This window comes from Sphaeramia orbicularis, chromosome 8 (genome assembly GCF_902148855.1).
Source record: "Sphaeramia orbicularis chromosome 8, fSphaOr1.1, whole genome shotgun sequence".
In the NCBI taxonomy this organism is placed as follows: domain Eukaryota; kingdom Metazoa; phylum Chordata; class Actinopteri; order Kurtiformes; family Apogonidae; genus Sphaeramia; species Sphaeramia orbicularis.
The window spans coordinates 23,969,108-23,987,663 of NC_043964.1; the positions used below are offsets into that span (position 1 = coordinate 23,969,108).

Sequence of the window (18,556 nt, forward strand, 5' to 3'; positions counted from 1 at the left end):
TGTATTTAGAAATTTTTCTCAAATACAGAAGTGGAAAAACATGTCCGGACACCCTTAAAATTTGACACATTCTCAAATATTATCATGAAATATTTGCAGAAATTTTTTTTGGTGTGTGTTTCCAAAGGTGCGGTAGCATCAAACAAACAAATCCATGTTTCTTTGTTAATTAAGAAAAAAATAACACAACTAAATTCTTGACAGTTTCAACGTCATATTCTAGATGTGTTTCATTATTTTGCTGAAACATCCAGTTTTGACCTCAATGGAAGAGAGCATATGCAGAAGCAGCATGTTTGAAGAATGGAACACTCTGCAGTGGTCAATGACGTTAGAGTGACTCTTAATACAATATATCACAAATATATCACATGGGGTGTCAAAAAACTGCTTTCCACCACTTTTTTTACAACATCATAAAACAGGGAAAAGGAGTTTATAAGCTTGTACTCCTTCCATTCATTATTATTTTGGTATTTTAGGCTTTAATTTAGAATCGATATGAGTGTAATTCTGAGTAAAATCATAGTCATTTCAACTTTAATACTTTAGCTGGAAAAATAATTATTACAGTTTTCTAGAAATACCATACAGGTTTTAATTGCTGCTGTATTTTGGTACCAATATAATTATTATTACAGGGTGATTCGGGCCGGGTGAAGCTGACCTTGGTGCAGGACGCCCTGGCCCAGCTCATGAAGACCCAGTACCCTCTGGAGGAGCTGCTGCAGAGCCCCTTACCTGAAGGAGTAGACCCCCAGCACCTTGAGGTTTACCTGTCAGACCAGGACTTCCAGGTAAACTGATGAAGCTGGTGCATGCAGTGGCATCTGTCCACCAGCAGGGTGCAGTGTTCACCAGATTTTACCAGCAAATACTTCATGTCATTATCTGAAATTAAATCTTGAGAGTTTTGTCTTAACTTTTATAAATTCTTGTTTGTAAATTGATGCTGACATCATTTCCTCCACAAATACATCATTCTAATTTTATTTCAGACTATTTTGGAAATGAAGAGAGATGAATATGCCTCCCTTCCGAGCTGGAAACAGATTGATCTGAAGAAAAGCAAAGGGCTGCTCTGCTAGACGGTGAAAACCAGTGGACTATTTCTGCTGTGGAGAAGGGATGGAGGCAGGGAAAAAAATCAACACCCATGCTGCAAAAAGGACAGCGCATGTTGTAATAAAAAGAGAAAAAAACTCACTTTTATTTATGTCAAATCAGTACAAGTGTGTGGACTTATCGGATATGGATTTCTCCGTAGCTATTGTTGAGAGCAAAACAAAACAAAACAAAAACATTTCCTATGAAACTCAATTTTATCTGTACAAATTAGTGAAAGATAAAAGACAGGTGTGTCGGAGAAAGAGAAGGACATCAGTAATAAACTGTGGGATAAGGATGAGAAAACAAAGGAGTGCTTACAAAAAAAAGATCAATTCTAATAAACAATGTAAACAAGAATACAATAAATGGCTAACCTCTTTCTAAATGTTTCCTCCTCATCGATCGAATCCTTTCCACCTGCATACAAATATAGTTTCAGCCTCAAATAGCAAAATGAAAACTTGTTTTCTTGGTGATTGTCAAGAAAAGTGTGGGTTTTTTTATGGTGTGTATTTTACAGTCATTTTTCATACATTGTACTGATGTGTTTACTTGTCTGCCGGCCTCTGTGTGTGTACAAATGTTTGTGCCATGTGTATTGTAGCTGTAGCCCATGTGTTCATTGTGGGTGATGGTAATGCCTTATTAGGAGTCCTGTGGGATTTACTATTAGCTATGCATGGGGGAGCAGGTAGGCACGCTCCAATAACATCCCTCTGGTCAAAACAGCACGCTAATTCTGCTCCACCTCAATCAACACACAATATAAAACCACTACAATATGGGCGGATAATATGTTTTTTCCCAGCACAGTGTGAAAACTGAAAAACTCTGCATTACATTTCAGTTCTGGATCTGCTCAAACATTTTTTTTTGTAACGTTCTTGTTCCTTGCCCCATGTAGATAGAAAATGCAATTTCAGAGCCTTCCAATTTCCAAACCCTTGTTTCTGAATTAAAGAGAAGGACTTCTTTCTTGACTCAAAGTCTTTAGAAATCATGCATCGACAAAAACGCACCCCACTCCCCACTGACAACAGCTGTAATTATTCTTTTGAATGCAGAAATGCCACAAAGGGGGCATTACTCATCAGGAAAAATGTGTTCTTGCTGCTGATGTGGCTAAAAAAAGTGGCGCTCTTGGTTTCTCCAGCTGCACCAAAAAACTCATGACCTCACAAATTGTAAATAAGTCAGGTTAGTCTTCTACTGGTCCACTGAGTCGGACCCCCCCACCCCCTTTGGGCTCACTAGCAAACTGGGTGTTATTTTCCTCAGAATGGATTAGCTGACTAAGCCTCCATGTGACTGTGCAGAACTGGTGAGATTGGATTTAGGCCCACCGCTGGGTGATGGCGCCGGAGAAATTTCCAAAGACTGTTCATCTGAAAGGCTGCTTATACCTTAAACAGAGCTGCTGCAAAAACAGGGTTCCATTTAAAGGCTACCTCTACCTGAATGTGTGACTCGCTTTACGTTCAAATACCTTCACAAATGTTCTTCTATAATCACAAAATGTGTCTTTTGTGCATGGAAATGGTGTCCTATGTATCTACACAGCCAGATTACAGCTCTGAAGTGTTACTATTCTGACAAATTCAGACTTTGTGAAGCCTTTTCAACACGTTCTGGGCAGAATATGTGCCTCTGAGTAGACTTTCACGTCCTATCAGTTTGTGTATTTCTTTACATGGGAGTCTGTGTTTGTTCTAGATAGCCTGTTCTCGCTGTACGTCTGCTCCAGGTAAGCTTCGTTCTGGTTCAGAGGCCAACGCCGCCTCGCGCAAAACCACCATGTGATCTTCAGCGGCGTGGAGCGACTGGTCGATCCAGTCCATACTGCCGGACATGTGACAGGCGTTGCGGGTGACCAGCACCAGGTGGCTGACGGAGAGGAGGAGGGCGGTGGCTCTGAGGAGGAAGAACAGGTTGGAGTTAGTTTGGTTTTGATGCAGGTTGATGAATTCTCTCCAAGAGGCTGTTGGTACTTTGGGGTAAGTCAGTGTTTTTCAACCTTGGGGTTGGGACCCTACGTGGGTTTGCCTGGAATTCAAATGGGGTCACCTGAAATTTCTAGTAACTGATAAAAAATAACAAAACTTACTAATAAAAAATATATGGTGAGTTGAGAGAGACAATCCCAATACATAAAAGACATGACAAGCTCTGAAGCTGAAACTGAAGCACTATGGTACTGGTTAGCTTTCAAATGTTCACTGTGGTCAGTTTCAGATGCTGCAGCTCTTTCATAATTTGAGTTCTTGCTTGTTCAGTATTAATTGTCAGCCTTGTAAATCCAAGCTGGACTGACTGTACATAGCCTGACCAAGGAAAATAAAATTCTCACTTTGTGCAGTAATCTACACCAGGCTTTTCTGCCTCCGTCCATAATAATATACATTATATAGACTAAATGTCAACTAAAATTAACATTTATTTGCAGCATAGCACAGCAAACTATTACATGATCAAAAACAAATTAATTTTAGCAAAAAAAAAAAAAGTCTCCGTTCCGAATGACTGGGGTCTCCAGAAATTTGTGATGTTAAAATGGGGTCATGAGCCAAAAAAGGTTGGGAACCACTGGGTTAAGTAGAAGTAGAATATTGTATTACTGATTTAACTCTATTAAAAGTGCAAAAGTAGGATGAAATGTACGTAAGTGGGTATACATCAGTGCTGGCCAATAATAAGTGGTGTCACTATTTTTTATTTAACCTTTATTTCACCAGGTGAATTAGTTAGTTGTTGAATCCTCTAACTCAGATGTCAAACATACAGCCTGTGGGCCAGAACTGGCCCACCAAAGGGCCCAATCTGGCCCATGGGTTGAATTTATGAAATGATATTAGCAATTAAGGGTGTCAAAATCATTTTAGTTCAGGTACCACATACAGCAATTTGATCTCAAGTGGATCGGAACAATAAAATACTATCATAATATCATATCATAATAATCCTCGTTTTCGTGCAGGGGTGTCCAACTCATTTTAGTTTAGGGGCCACATTCAACTCAATATAATCTCAACTGGGCCAGACTAGTAAAATAATAACAGTAAAGAAAGTTGAATTACATAAGGACAATGTTTACAAAAGTTTTCTTAAAAATGTGAATAACATGAACAAACTGAAATGTCTTAAGAAAATAAGTGCAATTTTAACAATATTATGCCTCAGTTTATCATTTTCACATGTGCATTACAACTTACAGATCATAGTGAATCTACAAATGCACAAAGCATTTATAAACAGGCAGAATATTGGTAAAATTCCACTTACTTCTCTTAAGAAATTTCAGGTTGTTCATATTTATTCAGGTTATTCACATTTTTTGTGAAAGCGTAGTTTTAAATGCAAACAATTCATGTAATTTTACTTTTTTACACTAAAATAAAGAGGAAAAATTTGGAGTTGTCATTATTTATAGGTTCTTATTATCGTATTTTACTGGTCCGACCCATTTGAGATTGAATTGGTCTGTATATGAAACCTAAACTAGGATGATTTTGCCACATTTAATTGTAAATATCTTCAGTGTGATTTTTGCATTTCACAAATTCATCCCACGGGCCGGATTAGACCCTTTGGTGGGCCGGTTTTGGCCCACGAGCCGTATGTTTGACACATGATTTAGTATAAAATAAAGTAAAATCATGTGAAAATGTCCTTTCCTTTCACAAAAAATATGAATAGCCTGAAAAAATATGAAGAACATGAAATGTCATAGAAGAAGTATGTATAATTTTAATAATATTCTGCCTGTAATTGTTTTGTGCATTTGGATTTTTTTTTTTTTTTTTTAATTTAACCTTTATTTAACCAGGAAAAAACTTGATGAGATTAAGAGCAAAAAGACAACAGAAGTTTAATCCATACATCCACACTAAAAATCTGTGATCTGTAAATTGTAATGCACATGTGTAGATAATAAGCTGAGGCATAATATTGTAAAAAATTGCACATTTTTCTAAAGCAGTTTCAACAGTAGCAGGTTCTGGTTGCGTTATTCACATTTTTTAAAGGATAGTTTGCAGATGTAAACATTGTCATAACATAATTTTATTTTTTTCACCCTAAAACATAGAAAACTTTGGAGTTGATATTATTTTATAGATTATTATTTCATTATTTTCCTGGTTCAGACCAATTGAGATCATATTGGGCTGAATTTGTCATTTTTTTTCCATTTTCAGGATATTGCAGTTATACCACAGCTGACATGCGTAACATAGGTTTACTGTCCTGTGTAATCAGATTCTCTGTCCTTTTTCATTTCTCTTTTCCATCTTTCCAATGAAAAGTGCTTATGAGAACTTGATCAGAGGTAATTTTTTGAACTTCTTGAATCCACCCTAAGTGTAAAAGTAAAACTTCTACCGATCATTTCTGTGCAAGGCTGACAAATTAATGTCATGCAAATGATTATTAAACTATTCTAACTTCAAATAGAATAAAGAAAATACATACATCATATACTATATATAAATGTCAGCAACAGACACAACATTATTGGTCTTTTGTCTCAGGTCTGTTTCATTTTGTTAGTGTCTTTTACTGAGTTTTCCATCCATTCGATATTGGGAATCAACAATCCTCCTCAAATTCACAAAAAAAATCCACTAAAATGAAAATGTAAGGATTCTTAGCCATACAAATCCAACTTATTGGCACAAATCTGTCAAACTGTCAGTGATGCAAAGTCTTTTTAAGCTTTTGCACTGCTGCCTTCTCTCCAAAAATAAATGTTCAGAATGCCTCGATGAAAGTCTGCTACTGAAAACTTGCATATGTAGAAGCCTGTTTCTGTTTTTCAATTACATTATTTATGAATCTCAGCATCTGAACAGAGCCTGATACGGGATGAGTGGTGTTTTTTCAACAGAACTGTAGGCAGTAAAATTAAACGTGAAAATTAATTTTGTGTGATTAGAACTAATGGATACACAAGGTTTTTTTTATATATGTTATTGTTCCTTCCATTTAAGTTGAAATAAGTCTTAATAATCAAATAATAAACAATTAAAACTAAACTAAAATGAAACTGTAAGGAAAGAACATACACCCCTGTGATTTTTTGCATTGGCATAATCAAATCTATTGGCATGAATCTCATATTTCGTTAATGTTCACTCTTAGAAATGTTCAGAATGTCTTTAAGAAAGCCAAAATCTTGCAAATTAAAAGACTCCAGCACAGATATGAGTGTGTAGAAGCTTGTTTCTGTTTATCACTTACATTATTTATAAATCTTAGAATCTCATATGAGTCTGACTCAGGATGAAAGGTGTTTTTTCTTTCAAATTGTAGGGAATAAAAGTAAACTTGAAAACTCTAGGAAGTACAGACAGTATTTGAACTTGAGGCCAGCATTAATGGAACTGTTCATTTATTGCTAATTGAGTATTTTTGTAATTAATTGATTATCTTGTGCTTTTTTTTTTAAGTCTGATTTCTGCTTTTTCCTCATTTACAGTTAATATCACTGGATTGTGAACTGACCCCGACATTTGAGGACGTCATATTGGGCTTTGGGAAATACCGATGGATATTTTTCATTATTTTCTGGAAGTTTATAGCCACCAAAAAGTCATTAAATAGGAAAATAATGAACAGACTGATCACATCAGTTGCAGCCCTATATGAGAATAATGTTAACACATTAGCGCTTCTGATTAAATAGCAAAAATAGGTAGGTTTTTGAGTTGTGTTCCTGAATGAATCACTGCAGTGAAACATTTGTATAAATATTGCTACCATATATCTATATATACCTCTAATGTTATTCAGTTACAGATGACTGCTTTAGATGCCATACCAATCAGCTGCAGCATTAATTAAAAGCCTGGTTTTATGGACATGGTTACCTGGCGTCCAGCAGGATGGGATCCAGAGGAGGGTACATGGACCGGACCACGTCGTCCACCCTGAAAGATGAGATGCGAGTGGACGTCAGGAGGCCGGTCAGTGCGACCATGTAAAGCAGAAGTGACTTGTATGTGCTTACCTCGGGCTGATGCGTTTGGCCACAGTGATGATGTCACTCAGACTGGCTGGGGCTTTGACCTTTGCCCCTGAGCCCATTGTCATGGCAACCAGCTTTTCGGTCAGAGTGTGGCAGATCTGTACGAGGTAAAAGGTTCGCTTCAGTCAACTGTCTTATTAAAATATTAAATGTACAATAATTACAGTTATAGAAACAGTCACTGGTGACCAAAAACATCTACTGATATAAAATACTCAGTAACTGTTCAACCACTAATCCTGTCAATAAATAATTTGGATAAAATGCAGTTCCTCAGCTTTTCGGTGTCCTCATATGACCAATTTGGACGTTCACAGGTTACATAATGAACGTGGATGCTTGTTGAAGGTAATGATTATTTGGCTGAAAAAGTCACTTTTTTAAGTTTTCTCCTTTGAATTTACTCTGAACTTTTATGAACATCTACACGATCTGTACATTAAATATTGTAAATACCTGGTTTTCAATTTAAAATGCACAATACAATGAATAATATTATAATAAATGCTGATAAATCACTTAGAAATGGTTAAAATTTTGAGAAAAAGCTACTTTGGAAACTGCCACAAAAGTAGTTCTAGGTTCTTAAGGGTTAACCAAATAAAATGTTATAATAAAATAACATTTTTCTCAAATTCTAACATTGCTTGAAACATGTAACATGAAAAAGTGAATAAACAAAATTACTGATGGACAGTTTGCAAAAATATGGACCACTACTGATATTTAGAATAATAATTTGGCAAAAAGCTGATACTGACATTATTTTTTGTTTGTTTATTCTGTTTTTGCTGCTATTTATCACCACTTTTTGCAGAGAAACACATAAATCTTCACTATATGCTGTGTAAAAACATATTAACTTAACTGTTTTAAAGTTTGTCACTCCTTCATTATGTTATCTTTGAAGGAGCAAAACTCAAATCATATGTATCATATGAAAAAACAGATAAAATGACATCTTACATGCTGCTAGCAATGACGATATTACGAAACAGTTGTATTTTATTTGTTTTTGCATCATCTATTGCAGAAATATTATATATTGTAGCTTTAATATGTGGAAAAAGGAACAGATAAATTACCTTTAGAATAGAGATGCAGTGAGAGACTAAACCACTATTGGAGAAAAACATGTAGTTAGTTCAGATCGATGACATTTTCAAAGCACTGATATAGTTATACTGATATACAGTCATGTAAAAAATTATTAGACCATCAAAAGTCATCAAAAACAATGGTTATGCAATCAAATAGTAACTCCTGTGAGTATCATGTGACTAAAATAGACAGAAAAGAAAACATGGAATGCCTAAAAGCACTGTTTTTACAGTACAGTGCCATAGATATTGATGTAAGAACTGAAGAGATTTTGGTTATTATCAAGAAAACATGGAAAATGGATAGATATCAGCTCTGAAATTAAACTCTTATGAGCTGTTTATGTTGTTATCGTTATATTTGTCCAAATACATGTACCTTTAGTTGTACCAGGCATTAAAATGAATAAGAAATTGAAGAAAACAAGGGGTGGTCTAATAATTTTTCCACCACTGTATGATGAGGAAGTAAACAGTTTTTTTAGTGGCACATACGAAGCGTCCTCTATCCAGTCTTCATTCTCCAAAATGGCCTCGATGTGGGGGTTGGTGATGACCACGTCGTCCAGCTCCAGCTCCGAGGGCTCGCTCTGGGTCTCCATGGCACCGATCAGATCAACAGTGGGTCTGTGAACCAGAACCAGGACCAGAACCAGGACAAGATAGGTTAAGAATTAAAGGATTTAAAGCAGGGATCTGTAGCTGTGGAAATCAATGTTTGTGAAGATTTGAAACATCCTGTGCTGAAGAAAAACCTCTTATGCAACAACAGAAAAAAGAGAAAGTGCTGATATGACTCATACCGACAGTGTTTAAAACATTTTACTAAGTGGCTCAGAAAGTAAAACCCTTTCTGCTCCAGATTTTGTTCTGATGCACTGACTTGGAGTCGAAGTGGTGCAGCAGGTCGTGAGGGTGGCAGTATCGGTGTCGACAAACCACCACCAGGGCGACGAAAGACGCCAGGAATATGGTGGCCAAAACCCCGATGGCCACGATCACCACCGTCTCCATGGCGACTCCAGCGCCCACAACGGCTGCAGGCGGCAACTCGTCAAGAGGGGAAGAGTCCAATCAGGTCCGGCCGCTGAATGTCTGAGCTCGATTACAGACGACCACTCATCTGTCAAGAGGAGAACAAATGGTTTCAGTCTGATTGGGTCATCAAAGCAGAGATGATGTTCTCCATGAAATTTACATTTTAATAAAAACATAATAAACCCTCTACAGGCATGAAGTGAAGGACACATCAGAGGCATTTATCTACACTTACAAATACAGCACACCTACAGTGTAAACACAACTCTGATCCCATCTGACCTCATGGAAAGGAATGTTTTTCAGCATATTATGTGTTTTTAATGCAACCTAAACCTATTATACTAATTTAACCCATAAAGACCCAAACAGCACCTGGTGACCAAAATCATCTACTGATCTAAACTGTTTAATACCTGTTGATCCATTAATCCTATCAATACATGCCAATAATTGCTGTAACATGCAGTTTTTCATCTTTTCATGCTCATCAGATATGACCCATTTGGACGTTCAGAAGTTCCATAGTTACCGTGGAAACAATGGATTAGATTTATATAGTGCTTTTTTGGTCACTCAAAGCGCTTTACATTATTCATACACTCTCACATTCTCCCTCTGGTGGTGGTAAACTATATATGTAGCCACAGTTGCCCTGGGGCAGACTGACAGAAGCGTGGCTGCCAATTCACGCCAACGGCCCCTCCGACCACCACCCACCCACCACACTCATACGCATTCGTACACCAGTGTGAGTAGCCCAAGGACACAATGGACAGAATAGGACAGAGCAGGATTCGAACCACCGACCCTTCGGTTATTGGCCCACCCGCTTTACCATCCGAGCCATGATCGCCTGTCATCTTCACTGTCATCTTCTACAACATTGATTCACCAGTAAAACCTATGGAGTTGGATCAATGACAGTGGTTGTAGATGCTTATTTTGTGTTCAGTTATAGATATATTTGCTTAAAAAGTCACTTTTTTCAGTTTTCTTTGTTTTTTTTAAACAAAATAACCCTCAACTTTAACCCATAAAGACCCAAACTACAACTGTCGACCAAAATCATCTACTGATCTAAACTGTTTAATACCTGTTGATCCATTAATTCTATCGGTACATAAAATGAAATGAATGGTGTAAAATGAAATTTGTCGTCTTTTCATGGTCATCAGATATGACACATTTGGATGTTCAGAGGCTCCATAGTGAACATGGAAACACCGTCATCTTCTGCAACGCTGATTCACCAGTAAAACCCATGGAGTTGGATCAATGACAGTGGATGGAGTTGCTTGTTTTTATGTTCAGTTAATGATATATTTTACAGAAAAACTCACTTTTTCTTCAGTTTTCTCTGTTTCTGTTACAATAACCCTACACTTCAATCTGAGCTTTAATGAACATCTACATGATCAGTGAATTTAATATAGGAAAAGACATGGTTTTCACTGAAAAATTGCAGAATACAGATGATAATATTACAATAAATGGTGATATTTCACTTAAGAAAGGTTAAATAGAGAGAAAAATGTATTTAGTAACTGTCACAAAAGTAGCTTGGGGTCTTTATGGGTTAATCTGAGTTTCCTTGAACATCTACATAATCAGGAAGTTAAATACTGGAAGATACATGATTTTCACTGAAAAAAATGCTAAATACAGAGGGTAATATTATAATAAATGGTGATAAATCATTTAAGAAAGGTTCAATCTAGAGGACCAACCTACAACACAACTTAGAATTGTCTTGAAATAGCATTTTTTTTTATCTCACTGTGGTTACAACAGCTCAACAAAAACAATCTAATCCTAAAAGAGAATAAAATCAAACTCCTATGAACTTATATTTCTTAGTTTTTAATTTTTTCACCATACTCTGGACTATTTTTCTACTACTAACAGTTTATTTGAGGTGACATTTGCCACCTTTACTGCAAAAAACTTCAGTGTTTCTTCTATATTAATTTGGCAAAGATGAACAGCCACAGCAGACACAGCAGAAAACTCTAATTTGACTTTAATCTATGACTATAGTGTAGCCCATCTGTTTTAGAGGTAGTAATTATACCATAATTTAAAAGATTATAATCACCACTTTAAAAAAATAATTATTGCCCAAAGCACTGCAGCTTTATTAAAATTATAGAGGAAACACTGCAGAAGTGATATATCGCCACACTTCAAGATATTCTCCAGGAAATTAGCATTTTAGTGTAAATTAAACGACTGTCTGCACCCCTGGAGGAAAGAACACAACAGAAGCATTTCACTACCCTTTATACAGCACGCCTACAATGCAAACAACTCGCACTTGTATTTTCACATTTCATTTTTTTAGTACATTTACCACAAGATTACATTTGTTTAATCCAATTCATTAACACTTCAGATCCAGACCTATGTTGTGCCAACTTCCAAGGCAGTTTTTCTCTACATTTAACCCTTTGTATGTGATTCATTATAATTTATTCTAATATTATTCTTTTCCTTTTGCATTTTTCTGGAAAAATCTGTTTTTTTAATCTCCTAATCATGCAGATGGTCATAAAAGCTGAGAGTAAATTTAAAGGCTTTTATATCAAAACAGAGAAAAGTGAAGCAAGATGGCTTTTTTCAACAAAACATTTCATGAAGTGAATGTAAAAACAAGTGTCTACAGCCTAACTAAATGGGTTTTACTGGTGTATCAATGTTACAGACGATGATGATGTTTCCATGTTCACTACGGAGCCTCTGAACATCCATATGGGTCATATCTGATGTCTATGAAAACCAGAGAAACTGTGTTTCACCTTTATCATTTAATGGTTCTGATAGGATTAATGGTTCAATAGCAGAGGTGTCAAGTAACAAAGTACAAATACTTCATTACCTTACTTAAGTATACATTTTGGTTATCTATACTTTACTGGAGTAATTGTTTTTCTGCTGACCTTTTACTTCTACTCCTTACATTTTCACACAATTATCTGTACTTTCTACTCCTTGTATTTTAAAAAAAGCCTCATTACTCCTATTTCATTCCAGCTTGTCATCGTTCAGATATATAAAAAAAAAACTATCCAGATAAATTGCGCCATATGGGTAGAATGAATTTGATTGTGGTTGGATGAGAAGTATAAACATATGCCATTCCAACAACCTATTGGTCCACTGCACCTGACTTTTTGCACCATTACAATACTTACACTGGAAAAAATCTAAATCTTACCAAGTGTATTTTTCTTATTTCTAGTCCAAATATCTCATCGCACTTAAAATAAAACATAATCACCTAAAGAGTAACTTTTCAGTGAGATATAAGAACTTATTTTTAGACAACAGAGTTTGAAAATCTTATTTCAAGAAATCTTACCAAGATAATTTTCACTTGTTCGATTGGCAGATTTTTTTTTTTTTTTTGCTTCATTCAATTCAGTTTTGCTTAATTCAATCAAACAAATCTGCCAATGGAATGAGTAAAAATCATAAAAAAAAAGTAAAAAGTCATCATATCTTCTGCTACATGAAACACATGCATGCTCACTAGTACACATATATGGTTCTTTAATACATTTGCATTGGACTAAAATACAGTCATTTTCAATGGCCATATATGTGGCTGAAACAGGTAGACTAGTGCATCCCAACATTAACATTTTAATATAACATTAAAGTGATTATGGCCTTTAGAAACATGTTTTTTAGGGAAGTGGGGTAGTGCAGTATAGGCCCCTCCTCTGTGGCACCACCTAAGCTTTCATCCTAATAGCATTTTTTTCCCCTTACATTTACTTTAACCCTTTCATGCATACTGGTCACTACAGTGGACAGCTATTCTGCAGCTCTTCTCTTGTATATTTATGGATTTTATTGTTTTAGTTCCATATCAGCCAACACTGTGGACACTTATGCATCATCCCATCCGCTGTAATTCATACCATGACTGTAACTTTGCTGTTCTAGATAAACCAGATCTGCAGTGACATGTTTGAGTATTGAAGGGGTGGGAATTATATTATACCTCCCCCACTCCTTTTCGAATGTGCAAATAAAGTCATGTATATGTATAAGTTTTGTTTTTGTTTTCTTCCATGACCTCTTACTGTTTTATTTCTAAAGACTAAGTAAGAATACTTTATCTTGTTGCATATTTGAAACAAACTAAACTAAACTAAACAAACAAAAAAAAACATAACATTTGCTTGTTATTGTTACTAAACTGCAATTAACTGTTTTTTTTTTAACAAAAAAGTTGGGTTTTTTTTGCATATTATTTCCATGAAGTGAGTAATTAATAGTATTTGAGTATGTTACAATGTGAGAAAACAGCCGATTAGCAGCATTAAAAATGTTTTTATTTCATAGGATTCTGTTGGGTTTCTGTAAATTGGCTCTGAGTCTGGTTTTGACCAACTCTATATATAAAGTGTCATAAGATAACTTTTGTTGGGATCTGGCACTATATAAATACAATTTGATTGATTGATTGATTGATTGATTGATTAATTGATTGATTTGATTGGTTTCCCCCTGTAAGTCACTTTGGAAAAAAGTGTCTGCCAAATGCATAAATGTAATTGTAATGTAAATCCATGTTTTTTTACTTCAAAAATTAAACGCATGGTGTCAAGCCGACATTTTTGGAACTCCATGAAAAACAGATTCATAAGAAAATTTTCAGTCGCATTGTTTTTTTCATGCCTAAAGAGGAATAAAAACACTCAGGAAATAAATGCTGATTAAGGTTCTCATAATTCATGCATGAAAGGGTTAAGTAGTTTTGAAACCAGTACTTTTACACTTTTACTTGAGTAATGAATGTGAATATTTTTGAGACCTCTGTTCAATAGTTATTCAACATTTTAGATCGGTAAATGTCTTTGGTCACCATTGGTTAGTTAGGTCTTTGTGGGTTAACCAGCCACAAAGTAAACAACAGAAAATACTGCGTAGAGACACTGGTTTTATTCCACTGTGGTTACAGCATGTCAATGAAGTCGAACGAATCCCTCAAATGTCCCTAAAACACTCAAGAACCAAACTCGTATGAACTTGGACCTCTTACCTTTCAGTGTTTTCAGTCCAGGTTGGAATATGTTTGGACTAGTTGCAGTTTATTTGAGGTGACATGGCCCCACATTTAGTCGCTTTGTGAAAGTGTAAAGCATACATGCCCTCTGCCCAGTGTAGTCACTCATTAACCAGAGCTGCCCCACCTCAGTGTCTGTATGTGACTGGAAATGCCCTGTCACCGCTGCAGTGTTACTAATATGTTTTAAGAAAGCACAGATATGGGTTTGTATGGGAACGGTTACCTCAGGGTGGTTGAACGTCTGTGTTACAACACCGTAAACCTGCATTTTTGCCTGGATGATTGTGGAATGCTGTAATTCTTTAATCTGATTAATTTGTGTTACACTCACTGTATCATTCAGGGATTTCTCCTGTCGCTCTTCACTGCCCCACAGATTTTCTTTTTTTTTGCAATCCAGTGTATCTTAAAACCTTAAAAGCCTTGTAAATAAATGCAGCAAGTGTCAAGGTGAAAATTTTAATGGTTAACATTTAGAGGACACTTTTCATCAGCCAAAATATTTCATATTCTCAAATGTGGAGAGCAGATTGATAAAAAAAAAAAAAAAGAATAAATAAATTAAAATAAGAAAATAAAAACACTAAAGGGAAAGTCACTTTGGGCATTTAGACATTTGAAAATAAATAGATTCTTTGCCAGAAAATAATCTCCACAAAGCTGCCTGAAAATTGGACTAAATGTTTTTCCTGCAAAATCGACTTGATTTAAAAAAAAAAAAAATGCATTAAAGCAGAAAATCAAAAGAGTGTCAAGAGGAAAGAAAAAGTTTTAAACCTACACCAAAATACTTTGTGGCAGGGTTTTTTTTTTTTTTTTTTTTTGTGTTGCAGTTTTGGGAAAATACCTTATTTTCTGGCTACATAACTGTGCAGAAACACTAAAATATAAAAACACACTTCAGTGACTGATCGTTTTTCTACTTAAATTAACTTTACGCACACGCACAACACAAGTTTTACTACTTGAGCGCATTTTACAAACACCTAAACACATGACACTTTAATGCATTCGTTAAATAAAAAGCAACAAATAAAAACCTGAAACATTTCTATCTTGAATGAAACAAACATATAGCTTTCCGAAACACTCACCTAAACATTTTCTCCTTTTGGTTGGATTCCTTTTAGGAGACAAATTCTTTTTCCCTCCGCCACCAGGAACGCGGAGAAGGCACCGACATCTCCAAACCCTGGACGGGGGCGCGCACAGAAGCAGCCCATTTACGTGAACGTGTGAGCTGGAGCTGTCGGTGGATAGTGTGAATGACTGATCACCAACTTTTCTGCGTTCCCCTAACTTCACGGCGCGCACGGAGCCTGTCGGTGTGCGTAAGCGCGCGCTCGTTCGGCAACAGTGGAAACGCGTAACGCTAGGTGGCGGACATGAACCACGGTATGGCACGGTTTGGTTTGGCACATGGTGGAAGGTGAGGCCAGATTTCGCTTCTTGAGGTTTTCAGTGTTTTGGATTTTCAGGTTTAACTGCAACTGGTGTGCGTCAACGTACGACCAATCTGTTGTATTTATCACTTTATTATTATTTTTTTTATACTGTGAGTGTTTTCTGTGTTTATTACACTTGACTTAGTAACTTAAACCCGAGCAAGTAATTATTAATCAACAGGAAAATTCGAAGTGCAAACAGCCATTGTGTAATTAAACCTGCGGGATAATTATACACGCACTTTAAATGCTGTTCATGTCAAAAAAAGAGCTGCCGTAAAGAAAGGGTTATATTAAGCACACGACAGGAAACAACACACTCACACACTTGTCTGTCAAATCACGTTTTATCCCTGTATTTACAACCAGTTTTAATTAGTACTTGTTAGTCTTGGGAACAGCAAGTGACAGAAGAGTAATTTAGTCATTTTAATCACATGACATATCATATGATTATGTGTTCTCTAAATGACAAATCACTTGTTCACATGTCGAAGAAATTTCCTATCTGAGATTGACAATGTTCTACACTTTTCAACATGGCTAACATGCACTGCTTTGTGTTAAAAGTGAGCAATGAATGGAAGTAATGGACCAAGAAAAGATAGTTTTATTTATTTATTTATAAAGTTTATTTGATAGGGACAATGCAAATTACATAGTATAACTTCTACCTGTTACAAACAAGCTGTAGTACCTGATGATTCACATAAAGAGATTATAGCTATTGTTAGTTCTATGAAAACTAAATGGCATTTTCTTTTACCAATATGTTCACTGTTGAAAGAACTATTTATTTTACTTAAACTTTATTTAACAGGGATAACACATACAGGAATTGTTATACTAAACAAAGTATGCAATCAAGGTCATTTATGTAGGAATTGTAGCCATAGCAGCTTATTTGTAGACCTATAACAAACAAAAACTTAAAAATATGATGGATCAGCAGTAAGCAATGCATGAACTTTGGCACAGATCAAGAAACGGTCAAATGATAAAAACCTCACAGGATGGTGACACTGCAAACATATGATGACCTTAAAGAGCATTGGTTAAAAAGTATATATATATATATATATTTGAAATAAGATTAAGTATCTTTAGTATCTACAACAGTAAAATGCAAAGTAAACATGAATGCAGAAGCAAAATGAATCCAAAAAACACTGACGGGGCCTGCTCTACTTTTACTTTACTTACTTTTAGTATATTTTGCCAGTTATACTTATATAATTTTGCTTAAGTATGCAATTAAGTTGTAGCCATAGCAGCTTATTTGCAGATGTAAAACAAACAAAAACTAAAAAATATGATAGAGCAACATTAAGCAATGCACCAAAGACTAAACGCAGTGTATGAATTTGGCACAGATCAAGAAACGGTCAAATGATAAAAATATGACTGTTTTTCTCATGAAATGTGGTTCTCACAGCACGGTGACACTGCAAACATATGATGATCTTAAAGAACGTTGGTTTAAAAAGTGTATGTATATATATATATATATATATATATATATATATATATATATATATATATATATATATATATATATATATACATATACATATACATATATATACATATATTTCAAATAAGGTTAATTTTTAGCATCTACAGCAGTAAAATGCAAAATAAACATGAATGCAGAAGCAAAATGAATCCAAAAAACATTGACAGGGCCTGCTCTACTTTTACTTTACATACTTTTAGTATATTTTTACTGATTACACTTACATACAGGGTGGGGAAGCAAAATTTACAATGAACATTTAGTTGTTTTTTCTCAGCAGACACTACGTCAATTGTTTTGAAACCAAACATATATTGATGTCATAATCATACCTAACACTATTATCCACACCTTTTCAGAAACTTTTGCCCATATGAGTAATCAGGAAAGCAAATGTCAAAGAGTGTGTGATTTGCTGAATGCACTCGTCACACCAAAGGAGATTTCAAAAATAGTTGGAGTGTCCATAAAGACTGTTTATAATGTAAAGAAGAGAATGACTATGAGCAAACTATTACGAGAAAGTCTGGAAGATACTATTAAAGAAGAATGGGAGAAGTTGTCACCCGAATATTTGAGGAACACTTGCGCAAGTTTCAGGAAGTGTGTGAAGGCAGTTATTGAGAAAGAAGGAGGACACATAGAATAAAAACATTTTCTATGATGTAAATTTTCTTGTGGCAAATCAATTCTCATGACTTTCAATAAACTAATTGGTCATACACTGTCTTTCAATCCCTGCTTCAAAATATTGTAAATTTTGCTTCCCCACCCTGTAATTTTGCTTAAGTATGCAATTAAGTTGTAGCCATAGCAGCTTATTTGCAGACCTATAACAAACAAAAACTTTAAAATGTGATAGAGCAACATTAAGCAATGCATGAACTTTAGCACACATCAAGAAACAGTCAAATGATAGTGCGAGTTAAAATAAAAAATTACTACAAATACCACATATTTAGATGTTTGCTATGAGATGGTTTGGTATTTTGCATACTTAATTGCATACTTAAGTAAAATTATGAAAGTATAATCAGCAAAATATACTAAAAGTATGTAAAGTAAAAGTAGAGCAGGCCCTGCCAGTGTTTTTTGGATTCATTTTGCTTCTGTGTTCATGTTTATTGTGCATTTTACTGTTGTAGATGCTAAAGATTAACCTTATTTGAAATATAAATACACTTTTTTTTTACCAACGTTCTGCAGGATCATCATATGTTTGCAGTGTCACCGTCCTGTGAGAAC

General features: G+C 35.3%; 2 protein-coding genes across 6 annotated transcripts in view; one reads left to right on the plus strand and one right to left on the minus strand.

The window, feature by feature from the left end:
* Positions 1–1,301, plus strand: part of svilc (supervillin c) — a 45,482-nt gene extending 44,181 nt beyond the window's left edge. For all 4 annotated transcript variants that reach the window (XM_030140934.1, XM_030140935.1, XM_030140936.1 and 1 more), the window contains 2 exons: positions 642–797; positions 999–1,301. In XM_030140934.1, the coding sequence (XP_029996794.1) occupies positions 642–797; positions 999–1,088 (246 nt within the window). In that variant the 3' untranslated portion in view covers positions 1,089–1,301. The remainder of the gene's footprint in view (positions 1–641; positions 798–998) is intronic.
* A 311-nt stretch (positions 1,302–1,612) lies between these two features.
* On the minus strand, positions 1,613–15,595 carry tmem98 (transmembrane protein 98). 2 transcript variants are annotated; one of them, XM_030140938.1, is made up of 7 exons: positions 15,445–15,595; positions 9,116–9,355; positions 8,728–8,859; positions 8,218–8,251; positions 7,115–7,230; positions 6,975–7,034; positions 1,613–3,021 (listed from the first exon to the last, which is right to left on the minus strand). In XM_030140938.1, the coding sequence occupies exons 2-7, from the start codon at positions 9,244–9,246 to the stop codon at positions 2,820–2,822; spliced, it is 675 nt and encodes a 224-aa protein (XP_029996798.1). In that variant the 5' UTR covers positions 9,247–9,355; positions 15,445–15,595; the 3' UTR covers positions 1,613–2,819. The 2 variants fall into 2 exon arrangements, with proteins under 2 accessions (XP_029996798.1, XP_029996799.1); XM_030140939.1 differs by lacking the exon at positions 15,445–15,595 and adding an exon at positions 14,324–14,442 and having other exon boundaries at positions 2,820–3,021.
* Positions 15,596–18,556: the final 2,961 nt, after the last annotated feature.